Source organism: Rhinatrema bivittatum, chromosome 2 (assembly GCF_901001135.1).
Source record: "Rhinatrema bivittatum chromosome 2, aRhiBiv1.1, whole genome shotgun sequence".
Lineage (NCBI taxonomy): Eukaryota > Metazoa > Chordata > Amphibia > Gymnophiona > Rhinatrematidae > Rhinatrema > Rhinatrema bivittatum.
In genome coordinates, this window is record NC_042616.1 from 143640048 (window position 1) to 143656855 (window position 16808).

The 16808-nt window shown below is 43.5% G+C and overlaps 1 protein-coding gene across 3 annotated transcripts in view; it reads right to left on the reverse strand.

Annotated features, from left to right (window-relative positions):
• ARMC3 (armadillo repeat containing 3) overlaps nt 1–16808 on the reverse strand; it is a 641613-nt gene that overhangs the window by 46981 nt on the left and 577824 nt on the right. For 2 of the 3 annotated variants that reach the window (XM_029588706.1, XM_029588705.1), the window contains one exon: nt 14717–14879. The exons of the other annotated variant lie outside the window; for it this stretch is intronic. In XM_029588706.1, the coding sequence (XP_029444566.1) occupies nt 14717–14879 (163 nt within the window). The remainder of the gene's footprint in view (nt 1–14716; nt 14880–16808) is intronic. 3 annotated transcript variants of the gene reach the window in all.

Here is a 16808-nt window from a genome sequence, read left to right on the forward strand (position 1 = left end):
CAGCCCCCCCCCCCCCTCCCTTTACTCAGCTGTAATGGCATATGCAGGAAGCCTACATTCTAGGTGATGCTGTGCTATTTAAATCCAGTATAACTGAACTCTTTCTTCACTGACCTGATGAAGACAGAATAACTCTTGAAAGCTAGTCCCACATGTATTAAGTCAGTTCAATAGAAAGGAATTACCTAGAACTTGTTTATTGACCCTTAATTCTAAATTTCCTACCTAAAATCCCACATCTAGCTTCTAGAACCTCCCTCCTACATCTTCCTACGTCACTGGTACCCACATGTACGACAGCCGGCTTTTCTCCAGCATTCTCTAAAGTCCTGTCTAGGTGATGGGTGAAGTCCACTACCTTTATATCAGGTAGGCAAGTTAAGCAGAGTTCCTTACCTGTAACAGGTGTTCTCATAGGACAGCAGGATGTTAGTCCTCACATATGGGTGACGTCACTGGATGGAGTCCTATCATGGAAAACTTTTCTGTCAAAGTTTCTAGAAAGCTTTGACTGACACTGGCACACTGAGTGCACTGAGCATGCCCAGCATGCCATGATCCCTGTGTCCACAGGGGTATCCCTTCAGTCTCGTTTGTAGCAAAATGTGTGAGCGAAAAATAAAATAAGAAACGTATGCGGACCCAACTCTGCGGGGTGGCAGGTGGGTTTCGTGAGGACTAACATTCTGCTGTCCTGTGAGAACACCTGTTACAGGTAAGCAACTCTGCTTTCTCACAGGACGAACAGGATGGTAGGCCTCACATATGGGTGATTAGCAAGCTACAGGCTGACTCGTATTACAACAGGCCAATAGCAGACAACTCGTGCAGAGGCACAATAATTGGGGTGCTATTGGCAATGATGAGGCAGCCTGAAATCACAGCAGGTGGTTGTGGAAGGAGTTGGGGATTATAGTGGAAGAAAGCGTTTCAAGACAGGTTGGCCAAATGCAGAGTCTTGATAGACTTCCATATGTAAGCAGTAGGGGCTGTGAATGTGTGAAGAGTGCTACAAGTCGCAGCCTGGGAAATATTGGCAACTGGTACTGAATGATAGTGTGGTACCGACGTTGTCATGGCCATTACAGAATGTGCCTTCATTCACCTCTGGAGTAGAAGGCCTGCTTTTTCATAGCAGAATTCGATACAGTCTGCTAGTCAGTTGGAGAGAGTTTGTGTGCCCACTGGAACTCGCAGCTTGTCTTTGACAAAGAAGGAAAGAGCTGGGTGTATTTTCTGTGGAGTGCAGTGTGGTCTAGATAGAATGCAAGTGCATGTTCACAGTCCAAGGTGTGGAAAAAAGACCTATCGCCCTGGTGAGAGAGGGGCCTTGGGAAAAAGTGGGCAGAGTATATTCTGAGTGAGGTGAGAGGTTGCGTCTACCTTAAGAAGAATATTAGGGTGAGTACAGAGGACCACTCGGTCATGTAGGAACCTAGTGTCGGGTGAGTATGTAACAAGGGCTTGCAACTCACTGACCCTTTCAGCAGAAGTGATGGCTATGAGGGAAAGAATTTCCCATGTTAAAATTTTTAAGTTCTATGAATGCAGAGGCTCGAATGAGGAACGTATGATTCTTGTAAGCAGTACATGTAGGCCCCATTCCATAAGCAATGATTGTAGAGGAGGCTTAATCTGTAGAGGACCCATGATAAGCTGACTCATAAGGGGTTGAGCATTCCCTAGTCCCAGGTGGTACGGTGAAATGGAACTGAGGTGTACCCATGCGGAGGATGTCTGGGGACCAGAATCCGAGAGGTATGCTAGATAGCGTAAGAGAGATGGAGTGGTGCAGAAAAAAGGGACTAATACCCTTTTGTGTACACTGTGTGGTAAATCTTGCCATTTCGAATAGCAAGATTTACGTGTGGAAGTCAGTTGGGACGCTACCAGTACCAGAGAACATCAGTGAGTCTGTGTTATGAGACTGACCTGTGAGCAGGCGAATTGGTTACTGGAGTGATAGGTTGCGAAGTATGGGGAACCATATGTGTTGAGGCTAGGACGTGGTTCTGAGAACATTGAAACTTGTCCTGTTGTAGCTTCATGAGAGTTTTGGTTATGAGTGGTATCGGAAGAGACACATATAGGAGGCCTTTGTTGCAGGAGCGAGCAAAGGCGTCCATGGGAATGCATTTTGATGCATGTGTAGGGAGTAGAATCTGTCCACTCTGTGGTTCGATTCGAACGCAGAGGTCAAAGGTTGGTTGACCTCAGCGCTAAAAGATTTTGATCGCTACACATGGATTCAGAGACCATTTGTGAGGATGGAGACTATGGAGGTCTGCTAGTGCGTTCGGTATGCTTATTAGATAAGTGGCCCGTAGATGCATGGAGTGTGCAAGGGCATAGAGCTAGAGCTATGCGGCCTCCTGGCAGAACAGATAAGAGCCTGTGCGTGCTTGTGTGTTGGAATACCACATTGCTGCTATGAAGTCTGTCTGTATGCACAAAGTTTTGTGAGAGAGGCAGTATTTGAAGGCATAAAGGGCATAGCGCATAGCTCGAAGCTCCAGGAAGCTGATCTGAGACTCTTCATGGAACAGAATAGACGCATCTTGGGTTGGAAGGATATGGATTCGAGCTCTCCAACCCTAGTTGACTGCAACCGTGGCCAAGATCATCTGAGGATTTGGTACTGGATCGGTAATAAGGATCAGGGAAGAAAGCGGTTGAATGGCTTAGAGCCCCTGAAATTTGAAAATCCACTGAGTGGTACTTATGGCTAATCTGGCCATATGAGTGACGTGGATGGTTAAAACTCCGTGGCCCAGTAGTGAAAGAATTGATGGGCTGAGACTATGTGGAATGCATGCAGAGATGTGAAGAATTTAACAGGATGTCTGTGCGATTGTTGGGCAGGAAGTCCGTTGCGACTGTAGAGCCCAGAACCACTCGATATGGGATTTATGGTAGCCAAATTGAGAAGATTTATTGTGAGTCTTGGAGAAGTTAGAGCTCCTTGCTTGGATTGACTATTAGGCAGTTGTCCATGCAAAGAAAAGGGTGAATGCTGTTTTGCTCCAGAGAGAAACAGCAGTCACTGCTAGGCATTTGGTGAAATATACAAGTTGTCAAATTTAGTTCAAATGGTAGAACTTGGTATTGAAAATGTTGTTGACTCACTATAAAGCAATTAGAAAGACCAGAGGATAGAGGCCACCCACTTATTTTATTTTATTTATTTTGAACTTTTATATACCGACATTCCTGTAGAGACTACAAATCATACCGGTTTACAATAAACATAACATCGCATAAAGCGTTACATGGAACATATAAATGGAACAGTAAATACTAGGATAATCGGGAACTGCGAACTTGCCCGTTGAGAAACATAACAATAATTAGAGTAGATAATAAATAAATACTTCAAAATGGAATTTGATACATACTTAGTAAGTCCAATTAGCATATTTCCGGCCCGGGATAAAAGAATCCGTTCAAGTGGGATAGTGGTACAGTCAATGTTTCTCTAATTGACAGTGGATCTAGATAGGGGTACGGGGTCTACAGTCGAACTTAGACAAGTCAGGAACTGAAGACTGGTGCCGAAGGTATGTAAGGATCAATTGGGAGTTACTCTCATAGGTGAAGGGTTCAGTTAAAGTTAGCACATTAGTTGGGAACAATGGGCCCCGAAGATAAGAAAACCTAAATAGAGGAAATAGTGAAATGAATTAGACAGATGGACCTGAATTGTGAACAGAACAGCAGTCTTCATTCTGGGAAAGCTTGTTTGAAGAGCCATGTTTTGAGTTTTTTTTTGAATGAGAGAGGACATGGCTCTTGTCGGAGGTCCAGAGGGAGTGCATTCCATTGTAGAGGGCCTGCTGTGGATAAGGCTCATTTCCTTAAGGATGTTTTTGCTGGGGGGGGGGGGGGGGGGGGGGCGTATAAAGTGCCAAGATAGGCTCTTCTAATCGGTCTGACGGAGTTATGAAGACGTAGTTGGATGGTGAGCTCAATGGGGGCAAGATTGTGTAAGGCTTTGTGAATTATGGTCAGGACTTTATAGAGAATTCTGAATTTGATAGGGAGCCAATGGAGGTTGTAGAGAATAGGGGAGATGTGATCTCTTTTTTTTGTGTTCGTCAGAATCCTGGTGGCTGAATTCTGCAGCACCTGTAGGGGTTTGATGGTGTTAGCGGGAAGGCTGAGAAGCAGAGAGTTACAATAGTTCATGTTTGAGAAGATGATGGATTGCAGTACCAAACGGAAATCGTGAACGTGTAGGAGGGGGTTTCAGTTTTTTTAGGACTTGCAGTTTAAAAAAGCATTTCTTAGTGGTGTTGTTTACAAATTTTTTAAGGTTAAGTTGGTTATCCAAGAGCACGCCAAGATCTCCTACATAGGGCGAGTGATTGAGGTTAGCGGGATGCGTGGAGATTGGTACGTTGAAAAGAAGGTTGTTGTCCTCTTGGGAGATGATGAGGATTTCTGTCTTGTTGGTGTTGAGGACTAAATTGAGGCTGGAGAGAAGCAAGTTAATTGACTGGAGGCAGCTGTTCCAGAAGCTTAGGGTTTTTTGTAGAGATTCAGTGATCAGAATAAGAATTTGTATATCATCCGCATAGAGATAATGTGTAATCTTTAGATTGGAGAGTAGGTGGCAGAGAGGTAGAAGGTAGATGTTGAAAAGGGTTGGTGAAAGGGAAGATCCTTGGGGGACTCCCCAGTTGGAGCTGACCGGATGCGATTCTTTGTTATTTATTTTGACCTTGAAAGATCTGTTGCAGAGGAAGGATTTGAACCAGCTGAGAGCAGTACCAGTGATGCCTATGTCTGCGAGACGGTCTAAGAGGATTGCATGGTTGATGGTGTCGAAAGCCGCGGATAGATCTAAAAGAGCCAGTAGGTATGGTTGTCTTTTATCCATGTTCATGATAATTGTGTCTGTGAGAGAAATTAAAAGGGATTCTGTGTTAAGAGATTTACAGAATCCAAACTGAGATGGAGCTAGGATCTTGTGTTCCACCAGGTAGTCTGAGAGTTGTTTATTGACAATTTTCTCCATAAGTTTGGCAATGAGGGGCAGGCGATGGGATGGAAATTCGCAGGGTCCGCTGTCAACAGGTTAGGTTTTTTTAATAGAGGTTTTAAGATGGCAAGCTTTAGAGTGTCTGGAACTAGACCTTGAGTTAGAGAGCAGTTAATAATTTCTGCGATAGGTTTCGCAATGATGTTCGGGATGGAAATGAGGAGGTTCGAAGGAATGGTGTCCAAGGGGTGGGAAGATGATTTAAGTTTCTTAAGAATGTTTTCGATCTCAAGTGAGGAAGTAGTTTCGAAGGCTTCGAGCGTTGAGGTTCGTTGAGGGTTAGTTGTGAGGGGGGAGGAAGGAGGGGGATTGGATGAGGAGAGAGGGTTAATAAGTTTGATGATTTTGTTCTTGAAGTAATTAGCAAGTTCTGTGGCTTTGCAGAGAGCTTGGTCGTCCGGAAAAATCGGTGGGTAGGTTTGGTGAGGGCCGAGATGAAATGGTGGATTTTTTCGGCGAAGAAATCTTTCTTTGTTCTGAGGATGGTATTTCTATAGGTGTTTAGAGTAGATTTGTAAACTTCTAGAGTTATGAAGAGGGGTTTTTATGCCATCTATGTTCTTTGTTTATGAGGTCTTGTTTAAGGGACTTCAGTTCCTGTAAACCACGGTTTTCTGTTGTCCGGTGAAGGGTGGAGTACTTTAGTGGTTAGGGGGCAAGTTACTTCTGCTACTTTGTTGGTGATTTTAAACCAAGTAGTGGCAGCAGTTGCGTCTGATAGGTCCAGTTGTGTCAGTTCCTTGGAGAGTTGGTTCCCAAGGAGATCCGATGGGCAAGGCTTTCTGAATTGGTCTGTAGTTTTAGGGTAGGAAAGACGAGGAAGATTTAAGGGCTCGAGGACCATAATGATAATCTGGTGGTCTGACCAAGGAACAGGGGAACATGTGGGTTTGGAGGAGAGAGAAAAGCCTTCATTAATGAAGATTAAGTCCAGTGTATGGCCCGCTTTGTGAGTGGGACTGTTAACAATCTGTTGGAATCCTATGTAGCTGAGAGTGGATAGGAGAGTTTCACAATTAGGAGAGTGCGGCGATATGTCCACATGTAAATTAAAGTCTCCCATTATTATTGCTGGGGTGTCAGGTATGAGATGTTTGGCGATTGGTTCAGGAACCGACGAGAGAGGGAGCAATTTTAGATCTAATTCTCAGTGGAGCACAGGACTTGGTGAGAGAGGTAACGGTGGTGGGGCCGCTTGGCAATAGTGATCATAATATGATCAAATTTGATTTAATGACTGGAAGAGGAACAGTGTGCAAATCCAAGGCTCTCGTGCTAAACTTTCAAAAGGGAAACTTTGAGAAAATGAGAAAAATTGTTAGAAAAAAACTGAAAGGAGGAGCTACAAAAGTAAAAAATGTCCAAGAGGCGTGGTCATTGTTAAAAAAAATACCATTCTAGAAGCACAGTCCAGATGTATTCCACACATTAAGAAAGGTGGAAAGAAGGCAAAACGATTACCGGCATGGTTAAAAGGGGAGGTGAAAGAAGCTATTTTAGCTAAAAGATCTTCATTCAAAAATTGGAAGAAGGATCCAACAGAAGAAAATAGGATAAAGCATAAACATTGGCAAGTTAAATGTAAGACATTGATAAGACAGGCTAAGAGAGAATTTGAAAAGAAGTTGGCTGTAGAGGCAAAAACTCACAGTAAAAACTTTTAAAATATATCCGAAGTAGAAAGCCTATGAGGGAGTCAGTTGGACTGTTAGATGATCGAGGGGTTAAAGGGGCACTTAGAGAAGATAAGGCCATCGTGGAAAGATTAAATGATTTCTTTGCTTCGGTGTTTACTGAAGAGGATGTTGGGGAGCTACCTGTAATGGAGAAGGTTTTCATGGGTAATGATTCAGATGGACTGAATCAAATCACGGTGAACCTAGAAGATGTGGTAGGCCTGATTGACAAACTTAGAGTAGTAAATCACCCGGACCGGATGGTATACACCCCAGAGTTCTGAAGGAACTAAAAAATGAAATTTCAGACCTATTAGTAAAAATTTGTAACTTATCATTAAAATCATCCATTGTACCTGAAGACTGGAGGATAGCAAATGTAACCCCAATATTTAAAAAGGGCTCCAGGGGCGATCCAGGAAACTACAGACCGGTTAGCCTGACTTCAGTGCCAGGAAAAATAGTGGAAAGTGTTCTAAACATCAAAATCACAGAACATATAGAAAGACATGGTTTAATGGAACAAAGTCAGCATGGCTTTATCCAAGGCAAGTCTTGCCTCACAAATCTGCTTCACTTTTTTGAAGGAGTTAATAAACATGTGGATAAAGGTGAACCGGTAGATATAGTATACTTGGATTTTCAGAAGGCGTTTGACAAAGTTCCTCATGAGAGGCTTCTATGAAAAGTAAAAAGTCATGGGATAGGTGGCGATGTCCTTTCATGGATTGCAAACTGGCTAAAAGACAGGAAACAGAGAGTAGGATTAAATGGGCAATTTTCTCAGTGGAAGGGAGTGGACAGTGGAGTGCCTCAGGGATCTGTATTGGGACCCTTACTTTTCAATATATTTATAAATGATCTGGAAAGAAATACGACGAGTGAGATAATCAAATCTGCAGATGACACAAAATTGTTCAGAGTGGTTAAATCACAAGCAGATTGTGATAAATTGCAGGAAGACCTTGTGAGACTGGAAAATTGAGCATCCAAATGGCAGATGAAATTTAATGTGGATAAGTGCAAGGTGATGCATATAGGGAAAAATAACCCATGCTATAATTACACAATGTTGAGTTCCATATTAGGTGCTACAACCCAAGAAAGAGATCTAGGTGCCATAGTGGATAACACATTGAAATCGTCGGTTCAGTGTGCTGCGGCAGTCAAAAAAGCAAACAGAATGTTGGGAATTATTAGAAAGGGAATGGTGAATAAAACAGAAAATGTCATAATGCCTCTGTATCGCTCCATGGTGAGACCGCACCTTGAATACTGTGTACAATTCTGGTCGCCGCATCTCAAAAAAGATATAATTGCAATGGAGAAGGTACAGAGAAGGGCTACCAAAATGACAAGGGGAGTGGAACAACTCCCCTATGAGAAAAGACTAAAGAGGTTAGGACTTTTCAGTTTGGAGAAGAGATGGCTGAGGGAGGATATGATAGAGATGTTTAAAATCATGAGAGGTCTAGAACGAGTAGATGTGAATTGGTGATTTACTCTTTCGGATAGAAGAAAGTCTAGGGGCACTCCATGAAGTTAGCATGGGGCACATTTAAAACTAATCGGAGAAAGTTCGTTTTTACTCAACGCACTATTAAACTCTGGAATTTGTTGCCAGAGGATGTAGTTAGTGCAGTTAGTATAGCTGTGTTTAAAAAAGGATTGGATAAGTTCTTGGAGGAGAAGTCTGGGTCTCCAGCGGTCGCGCGTTCGGATGCGGTCGGGCGGTTGGTGCTGACTGCCTCGCAGTCGGCGCTGGAGCAGCCGTAGGTAAGTGTGACTTTTGGGCCTTACCCCGGCGGGTCTTCGGCTCCAACTGCGCAGGCCTTCCTTCACGCCGTTCCGATCGTTACTACTTATTGTAGTAAGGGAAGAATGGTGCCAAGAGACACAATTCTGAACGATTTCTGAAGAAAATTGTTGAAAAAAAACAAAAGGACTAGCGGGATTAAAATCCCCCGCCTTGTTGCTCCGGGGGACGGTACCCTGAGCCCTGGTTTTTAGTGGGATGGCCACTCTAATGTCTGGCAGGGTTGAAAGACCAGGAGCCGGATAATAGAAAGACTAGGAGGCACTCCATGAAGTTAGCATGTGGCACATTTAAAACTAATTGGAGAAAGTTCTTTTTCACTCAACGCACAATTAAACTCTGGAATTTGTTGTCAGAAGATGTGGTTAGTACAGTTAGTAAAGCTGTGTTTAAAAAAGGATTGGATAAGTTCTTGGAGGAGAAGTCCATTACCTGCTATTAAGTTCACTTAGAGAATAGCCATTGCCATTAGCAATGGTAACATGGAATAGACTTAGTTTTTGGGTACTTGCCAGGTTCTTATGGCCTGGATTGGCCACTGTTGGAAACAGGGTGCTGGGCTTGATGGACCCTTGGTCTGACCCAGTATGGCATTTTCTTATGTTCTTATGATGTATTCAATGAAGGGTGAGGAGTCGGCTTCCCTGATTCCTGGTGGGGCATAAATAAGGCAAATTTGGAAGTGCCTGGATTTAAAGCAGGCACATTCTAGGTTGGAAACTGTGTTGGCGTGTTGCAGGGTAAGATTTAGGCCTTTTTTTGCTGCTAGAAGTAGACCACCTCCTCTTTTTTTGAGTTTTGGGATTGAGAAGATGTCATAGGTTTGCATGTGAAGTTGATTAGTTAGGAATGTGTCCGTGGGTTTCAGCCAAGTTTCTGTGATTGCACAGATGTCAGGTTTAGCTTCCAGCAGGTAGTCATTAAGAATGTGTGATTTTTTTGAAAGATATTGGGCATTAAACAGAGTTAAGGAGAACACAGACAGGCCAAGTAGTTGAGTGATGGGCGAGATCATAATCGGAATGAGTCTTTTTTGGTGGATGGTGTGAGAGGTTGAGTATTTAACTCGGCTTCTAGTTTGATTAATGATGATGGGAATGGCGAAGGTGCGCATCTTTAGAATGTATAATTAACTGGAAGGAGTAGAGAAGTCTGTTGTCGATCTGAGTGTGGTCCAATGTCCAAGGTCGAAGCGTGGGTAGGAATGTGCAGTTAAGAACAGGTTAAGAATGGAGGGGCCCTCCGGGGCTGCATGAAGGGGCACACAAAGGGGCAGGCCACTTTGTCGCGCTCCTTCAGCGAGCGACGCTCGGCGCTAGATGGGCCCTAGAATTTAAAGGCCAGCTAGGGCTGACAGTGATTGGCTGCCTGGGAGGGACCACGTGGATTGGCTGGTCCCGAGGTGGGCTGGGTCTCCGGCGGTCGCGCGTTTGGGCGGGCGATGCTGACTGCCTTGCAGTCGGTGCTGGAGCAGCCATAGGTAAGTATGACTTTTTGGGCCTTACCCCGGCGGGTCTTCGGCACCGACTGCGCAGGCCTTCCTTCATGCTATTCCGATCGAGAAGAGGATCTGCGCTGGCTAAGTCTTAGAAATTTAAAGGCCAGCTAGGGCTGCCAGTGACTGGCTGCCCGGGAGGGACCGCGTGGATTGGCTGGTCCCGAGGTGGGCTGGGTCTCCAGTGGTCGCGCGTTCAGATGCGGTCGGGCGGTCGGTGCTGACTGCCTCGCAGTCGGTGTTGGAGCAGCCGTAGGTAAGTGTGACTTTTTGGGCCTTACCCCGGCGGGTCTTCGGCTCCAACTGCGCAGGCCTTCCTTCACGCCGTTCCGATCGTTACTACTTATTGTAGTAAGGGAAGAATGGTGCCAAGAGACACAATTCTGAACGATTTCTGAAGAAAATTGTTGAAAAAAAAAAAAAAAAGGACTAGCGGGATTAAAATCCCCCGCCTTGTTGCTCCGGGGAACGGTACCCTGAGCCCTGGTTTTTAGTGGGATGGCCACTCTAATGTCTGGCAAGGTTGAAAGACCAGGAGCCGGATAATAGAAAGACTAGGAGGCACTCCATGAAGTTAGCATGTGGCACATTTAAAACTAATTGGAGAAAGTTCTTTTTCACTCAACGCACAATTAAACTCTGGAATTTGTTGTCAGAAGATGTGGTTAGTACAGTTAGTATAGCTGTGTTTAAAAAAGGATTGGATAAGTTCTTGGAAGAGAAGTCCATTACCTGCTATTAATTAAGTTGACTTAGAAAATAGCCACTGCTATTACTAGCAACGGTAACATGGACTAGACTTAGTTTTTGGTGAAGGCACAGAAGGATGAGTTGGCGGCGATGACTTAGGCTGTCATTTGTAGGTATCGCAACAAGGTGGTGCCACCATGGCGCGAATATCGATGGCTCTGCTTTTGTTAGATTTCGGGAGGTATCGAGGACAGCCTGAGGGACTCTGTAAGCTGGTATGGGAGCACAGCTACAGAGGAGACAGGCTAGGTGTTACTGGCGCTTCCACATTAATTTTTGGTGGCTCAGTACCCGGCACCGTTGTCGGTGGGGAACGCCTCGGGTACAGAGGAGCACAGGACTCATGTAGCCGGGCCTGCTTTGCAACCGGGTCAATGGACATTGATGCCAGTGTGGAATAAGTGCCGGCACCGAACATGGATCACGTTGGTGCTGGCTGTATCCCTCGGAGCTCGGCCCGGTCATTCTCCAGCAACGAGGATGTGGCAGTAGCGGTTTCCCTCGGCGCTCGGCCCAGTCATTTTCCAGCACCGAGTATGTGGCAGTAGCAATGTTTCCCTCCGCGCTCGGCCCGGTCATTCCCCAGCGCCAAGAAAGATGCCCTCGCTGTCTCGGATGGCAATTGGTGATGGACTGTCACCGTGCCTTCACTGCTCCTGGCATTGTTTGTCACCCAAAAATTACACGGGGCTCTGGTTTAGAACCTGAAGTATGGAGTGTTTTGTTTAGTCAAGGGCATTGATTGAGGTATTGATGGCGGCATCAGAGGCACTGGCGAAGGCATCGATGGAAACATCAATAACATGGGCGGAGCACCAATGGCCTTGACGCGGGCGTCCACGGATGCATGGACGCAGGCATCCACGGAGGCATGGACGCAGGCATCCACGGAGGCACGGACATCCACGGAGATATGGGCATGGGGTCCATGGATGCACTGACGGCATCCATGGAGGCATGGACGTGGGCGTCCATGGAGGCATCGACGGCATGGATGAGGGCATCAAGGGAATCGATGGAGGTACCGATGGTATCGATGTGAGCATCGATGGCATCGACAGCAGCCCTGGCAGCAAGGGGATCCATGGACATCCCTATCCCTCTAGCCCTGAAAAACCTGGTGGAGGATGGCAGAAAGGACACTCGCAGGCAGCGTGGGGCTGATGGAGGGTGATAGACATAGGGAGAAAAAAGGTCGCAAATCTGTTGGTAACCCGGGGAAACCGTTAGTGAGGTGACAGAAACCGACCAAAAAACATGGCATATTACTCACCAAGCGTCGATGAAATGTATGCGAAGGGAGACCAGTGTAGGGAAAAATTATTTGTGAAGTAAAACTTCAAGTGTTTCCGAGAGGAAAAGTTGTGAGAAATCTCTCACAGAGCTCCTGCACGCGAGGCAAAGTGCATCGCGGAAAAAAAGAGACTGAAGGGAGACCCCTGTGGACACAGGGATCACGGCATGCTGGGCATGCTTAGTGCACTCAGTGTGCCAGTGTCAGTCAAAGCTTTCTAGAAACTTTGATAGAAAAGTTTTCCGTGATAGGGCTCCGTCCAGTGATATCACCCATATGTGATATCACCCATATGAACACTTCCCTTCAGATAATAATATTTAATTTTCCATTTATACTATACTACCTATTCATACCAATCAGTATCTATTCAATAACGTTAAGCACACCATTATGACCTTTTTACTTGCAATATTCTTTATACTGTAACTTATCTGTCAATTAATTCTGACTCTCAAGAAATCTACATGTGTTGTTCCATATTCCCAAATTGTATATATTTGTACTGTTAATTTTGTACTGTTGCTCTTGATCCTCCTGACCTATGCGCCCCTGCCGAATTTAGTTGATATTAATTATTTTATAGTTTCTACGTTAACAGCTATGTATCATTATATAATTGGTTTGGATTGTAAAGCTTTTTGCTAAGTTAATGTTCATTGTAAACCGAGGTGAAGTTTGCTAACGTGCCGCGGTATATAAAAATCCTTAAATAAATAAATAAATAAATGTGAGGACTACCATCCTGCTTGTCCTGTGGGAACTGAGTGATCCTCATGCTCACCAGCTACCCAGATATGTATATTCCTAATGATACAATTTCCAACTACAGTGGCAGTCCTAACCCCTCTCTCTCTTGGGCTGACACCCCTGAAGACAAAACCAGCTAGAGGATAAGTCCTAGATAGAGATTCGCTTCCTATCACACCAAGGTGATAGTCTCCTATCACCTTGGTGTGATAGGAGACTACAGATCCTACAAATCATTACAGGGGAAGCCAGACTGGAAGAAGAAACGCTCTATTATGTCTCTGAAGATCTTCCGTATATTTTATTTATTTCTAAGGTTTATACCGTCTTTCTGAAAAACAATCAAGGCAACTAACTGACAGATGCTACATAGAAACAATAATACACAACAGTCATTTCAAATAAAACAACTGATAACTTTTTAAATTTAAAAATTAATCATGGTATATGTTCCTGCAGAAAATTTGTCAATACTAAACTAAGTCATCATGGTTGGCTGGTAATGAACTCCAGAAATATGGTTCAGCACAAGAGAAGGTTTTTCAGCTAATTAGATTTCACCTTTATTAAACCAGATAGCTCTAACAGCTTTTCATTCTGAGAATGCAAAAAAAGATGGAGGCAATATTTCATCACCTTATATCTCAAATACTGTGTTGTTTTATAAGGTAAAACTAACATTTTAAATAAAATTCTGGATTCTATTGGCAACCAATGTGAATATGCCAATACAGGAGAGATATTTGTCTGTTTTAACTCTTTCAGATCTGCCACTTTAGCCTTCAGAGATTTCTCATTTTTTAAAAGCCAAGAGCTCTTTACATTGGGTGCACACAGGCAGATAATCATACAAGTGGCACCTGTTGCAAAAGATAGGATAGCCTCCATCCTGCTGCAGGGCTGCTATTTGCATTTTAATATTGTTGAGTTGTTATAGTTATTAAATTTTTATAAAGAGATGGGGCTCGCAATCCAATTTAACATAATACTAAAGTCCCTTAAATTTATTAGGGTATCTTTTTGTCAATGGACCTTCGATATGATTACAGTTAATCAATTGCTAAGGTCAAAGTTAATTACTCACTGTCAATGTAAATCCCTAATTGACTTACTGTGAAAAATTTCCATCCTAATTTCAAATTTGAGTAGATATGAAACTATGAGACTGAGGGCCTCATTTTCTAAAGTATCGCAGGCCTGCGATACTTTAGGGAATGAGGGGCGGGGGGCCGAAATGGGGGGCGGACCTGCACTAACTGGCAGCGATCGCTGCCGGTTTTGCACCCAATAGCGCCACCATAGAAGGTGTAGCTATTGGGTGCAAACTCGGATGCGAAAAGGGCCTTACCTTTTCGTCGTCCGCGGTGTCTTCGCGGAGTCGGCCCCGGTGATGCCCCGACTCCGCCCCCATTTTGGTATCGTACGCGATAAGGGACTTTTCGCGTGCGATCCGGATGGAAAATGAGGCCCTGAGATAGGTAAGGATAGAGGATATGGAGAGGATATTGGTGGAAAAATCAAATACTGCTGATTACTTCTCCAGGAAACAGCTCTCATGCCTTCCCATAGAAAAATAATTGATTTTTGTATGCTCTTAACAAACATAGAATAACTTGAATCCTTTATTTCTTTTATAAGATTTAAATACACACTTTCCCAGCAGACCAACACAAACAAGTCCTGCTCACCCACCAGCAGATGTTGCTTCTACCATCAGCACTCTCTCTGAGCCACGGTTCATCAGAGTAGGATTTGATTGTACATATAACAAAGTCAACAAATAACTTTGTTGGAAAATATTCTGAGTTTTGAATTTAGATGAACTGAATCACTATGCTTTTCATTTTTTAATAGAATTATATATAAAAAAAAATAAAGATTCATGGACTTATACCTTGAAAAGCAAAGCTCTGTGATAGAAGATTCCTTTCTTGATTTTCCCAATAGGTATAACATTGGATTGAAGTTCAAGCTTGAGTTCGCTTATGTGAAGTTCCCAACTGAACTCATGAAGTTTGTCTTTCTTAACTGGACCACCCATCTCTTCTGCAACAAACCTAGTTTAATTTACAAATGAATGTATTACAAAGCTTATCTTTACTGAGGTCAATAATCAGTAGGGTGGCAAATGGGCAATTTATCTAGATAAAATTAGCCGTATAAATAGTCACAGATATTCAGTGGAGCACTGCTGATTAGGAGCTCTGCTGAATATTGCTGGAGAAAGTTCTAGTTAGCCAGATAAACATATTCAGCTAACTTTAGGATTGCTCTTCAGCACAAGAAAACAAAGAGGTAGGCGATCTATATTAGCCATCAGGTAAACACAAGGATAGATGTCTTTATCTTTTCCAATTTTTATTAGAGACGTGTATATAAAATGCCCGACTCAGGCCGAGTTTCACAGCTCAACAGCCGCCGCCTCAGGGGCTACAACCAAATGATACAATAATCAATAAAAAATAACATCCAAAAAAAATTTTACATTATCATTCAGATATTATAAATATTAAAAATTAAAAATTGGTGACATCAAAAAACATGAACAAAAATAATTGTTGATTTACCTTGAGCAATCCAAAGTCTTGAGTGAAATTTGAGAATATCATCAAGCAACAAATAACTGCATTACAACTATGCAAAATCAAAAAATGTAAACAGTTAATAAAAATATCCAAACCAATATTTAACCTTGACTTATTAACATAAATATCCATGTGGCAAAAACACTTTCTCAAGTAACTAAATAGGCTCTTCAGCACATCCAGATTTACCTTCTGAAAATTGGTGTTAGCGAGATGTGTTATCCAGCTAATTTAACTCCGTCCTGGTATGCCTCTAACTTTCCTGACTAAATTTTACCTGGCTAAACAGTCTGATGGATAAATCAGAAGCATTCAGAGCAGCGAGAAATTTAAAACCTTTCATTTGTTTAGTTAAGTCCCAAACTTAGCCAAACTATTTCAATGACCTCACTGTGTTTACCAATGTTTATGAAATAAAATACAAGCAAGAACAAAAACTGTTAGTTTAAACTGCTTAGTTACAGTAGGGGGCGTAACCAAGATGGCCGACCGAGTGGCAGCATCTCTCTGAAGCTCCGGCTGATTTCAGATTTCTTGGTTACAAATTTCTGCTTTTACTTCAACTATGCCCCACAAAAGAAAAGGTAGAGTGCGGGTTTACCCCACCGAATCCACCCTACCTTCAGACCAGAGATTAATTAGAGAGTTCGCTACTTCTACTGGACGGGCGGCAACTCCCGCTGGCGGAGTGACTGGAGGAGAGCCATTTTCGCCGGGAGAAATATCATTGAGCCCGCCGACGTCGAGACAATTGCTGCAGGCTTCCTCCCCGGAATCCCCAGGAGCAACTGGAGAGCCCCGAAGAAATTCGGGTGAAGCAAACCAGTCGGGGGGTGCCGAAGGTGTGATTCCTCGGGAAGTGACGACTTCCACCCCTAAAGGCCAGAATGGAGGAGAAGGGGAGATAGAAAGTGTGGATGACGCAGTGGTGAGGACTGATACGACTCTTGGAGCCAGTGGGGTGAGTCTGAATGCACGCAGGATTGAAAAACCAGCAATTGTAACTTTAGACTCCATTTGGGAGCTTATAGCTGGAATGGATTTTAAGCTACAAGAGTAGTCTCTAAAGCTACAGGGGGTTTCTGTTAAACTTGATTTAGTAGCACATGATCACCAGCAAATTTTACAAGAACAAGGAACAGCTATCCAAAAAGTTGAAACGGAGGTTAAAGAACTGAAAGAGGTTACCACTGCCTTTTCAAGAGAAAGGCTAGCTACACTACGCAAAATGGAGTCATTAGAAAACTCTATCAGACATCTGAATATACGTATACTTAATTTTCCTGTGGTTAAAGACGAGTTATGTCTGGTAACTCTTAAGAAATACCTGGGAGATTTTTTGAAAATCCCTCAGGAGAAGATTCCTATAATAAAAAAAGTGATACATTTGTCCCAAAGACA